We start from the raw sequence: 2009 nt of genomic DNA on the forward strand, positions 1-2009 counted from the left end.
CACTTCTTTAGATCAAATGGTGGAAACAGGAGGTCATTTTATAATTAAATTTCATCACAGCTTTATGTTTTCCTTCACACACTGGCTGAAGGCGGAGTTTGTCTTACCCGCAGCAGGATGCTGACAGCACAGGCCATGCCCACTTGGCCCACCCCGACCACCGTCACCTTGTTCCTGGGAGGCTCAGCAGCGCTGCCGGCCTGAGGGCTGATAAGCTTTTGGAGCACTGAGGACATGATTGCACCTGCAGGGAGACAGAGAGAAACAGGAAATTCAGTCAACTTGTCAAATGACAAAATAAAACAAAGGGAAAAAAAAATTAAAACAGATTGGTGTTGACTGCTGCTGCTGAAGATGGGCCAGCACGGTGGTAGAGTAGAGGGCACTGAAGGCTCCTGGCTCAAACCACATGAGCTTTGGGTTAAATGCTCACTCTAAATTGGGCATGTGCAGGAAAAAATTTTTTTTTGATGCATACAGAATAAAAAAACTCCATGAATGTGACTTACGTATCCTAGCGTTCTCCAAGTGGTAAGTGTGACTAGAAAAGCACAATATTAACTGCAAATATTACTGACCAAAACTATCTGTGAAAAGTTCTTCTAAACTGTTTTAAGCACCAGAAGAGAAAAAAAAAAAAAACAAGTGCTCCTATTCCAGTTAGCTCCAGTCTTAATTCCAAAACTCAGCCAAAAACTTCCAGAAAGACTACAAAAGCTCAGGTTTGTGGGTTTGCTCAAATGTTCACCTGAGCTAAAACTGTCCCATTTCCAGTTTACTTCCTCCCAGTCCTCTTTAAACATTCTGGGCCTATTACTGGGTGAGGGTTCTTATATTTTATCAGTCAAACTGTCCTTGTAGGAAAAACCCTGAAAAACTAGTTAAGCCACATAAACACATACTCTGGCACATTCATAACAACAACCAAAGGAACCAGCTACACAATGAACGGAGGGTGGTCCTTAGGCACAGAGGTGCTGGAGCCCCTTTTATGCATGTGCTAAACTCAGAGTTGACTGAACCACCTGTGATCAGCTGTTCGGGAACACCTCAGAGTTTTATTTTAAACTGTGATTGTTGACCATGCTTCCTGGTACAGGGCCCCAGGTGCTCCTTGTTCTCACACCGTTTTAAACCACAAACACCAGTGGAAACAGGTCGGAAGCTTCTGGCTTTCTCCTCAGACACTACACCAACTGGTACAGGTAAAATGTTTCCTTATAAACAGGGGTGTGGCCGTATTCAGACTGCAGGCAGTAAGAAGGAGCCAGTCTCAGAATGACTGATTCACTGGAGGTTAAAACAAAATAATCTTGTCTTTTGCGTATTCTATCATAATAATTATAATGATTGTAATTTTTAAAACTGGGTAAGACCATTTCTATGCATATATTAGCAATTTTCGACAAGTGAGAACAAAAATTCTATTGTATATACAAAAAGAAGATTTTTTTGTAGTTATGTTTGTTTGGTACGAGTTGTAAACTTAAAAAAAACCCATCTAAATCGGTATGAAACACTTACAAGCCATAATAACATATGTAAATGTGATTTGGGGCTGAAATGTCTCAGTAACCTGCAGAGGGTCTACTGTGAAATGACCTACATTGGGTCCAATGGTTGGTTTTATAAACGCCATCAAAAAGTCAAACAAAGTGAGTTTTGGACACAAGCTGTTCATTTCATTAGTTAATCATTATTAAGTTAAAATGATTAAACACTACCACACTCAAGGTTGACTTTGAGTTTGATCACAAATGATGTGACATCACCATTAAAAAAGAAACAAACAAACAAACAAAAAAAACCCACCATAAACAAAAAAGATGTAAGTGTTTGGGTTTTGGAGTGTTGAGGTCAGAGACAGCTTTGAGGAAACAGCATGACTGTGATGGAGTTAAATCTGCTACATTGTAACTGCAAACTCTTCTGAAACCTTACACTGTAACCTATAAACTGCTCCTCCCCACAAATAGAACTATGTGCTACTGTTGACACAGACCACACGG

The 2009-nt window shown here is 40.2% G+C and overlaps 1 protein-coding gene across 1 annotated transcript in view; it reads right to left on the reverse strand.

Annotated features, from left to right (window-relative positions):
* ldhba (lactate dehydrogenase Ba) overlaps positions 1 to 2009 on the reverse strand; it is a 10227-nt gene that overhangs the window by 6158 nt on the left and 2060 nt on the right. Inside the window, exon 2 of the mRNA XM_005730180.2 lies at positions 108 to 244. Coding sequence (XP_005730237.1) covers positions 108 to 236 — 129 coding nt within the window. The 5' untranslated portion in view covers positions 237 to 244. The remainder of the gene's footprint in view (positions 1 to 107; positions 245 to 2009) is intronic.

This window comes from Pundamilia nyererei, unplaced genomic scaffold, assembly GCF_000239375.1.
Source record: "Pundamilia nyererei isolate P.nyererei 1_Seehausen unplaced genomic scaffold, PunNye1.0 scaffold00036, whole genome shotgun sequence".
In the NCBI taxonomy this organism is placed as follows: Eukaryota; Metazoa; Chordata; class Actinopteri; order Cichliformes; family Cichlidae; genus Pundamilia; species Pundamilia nyererei.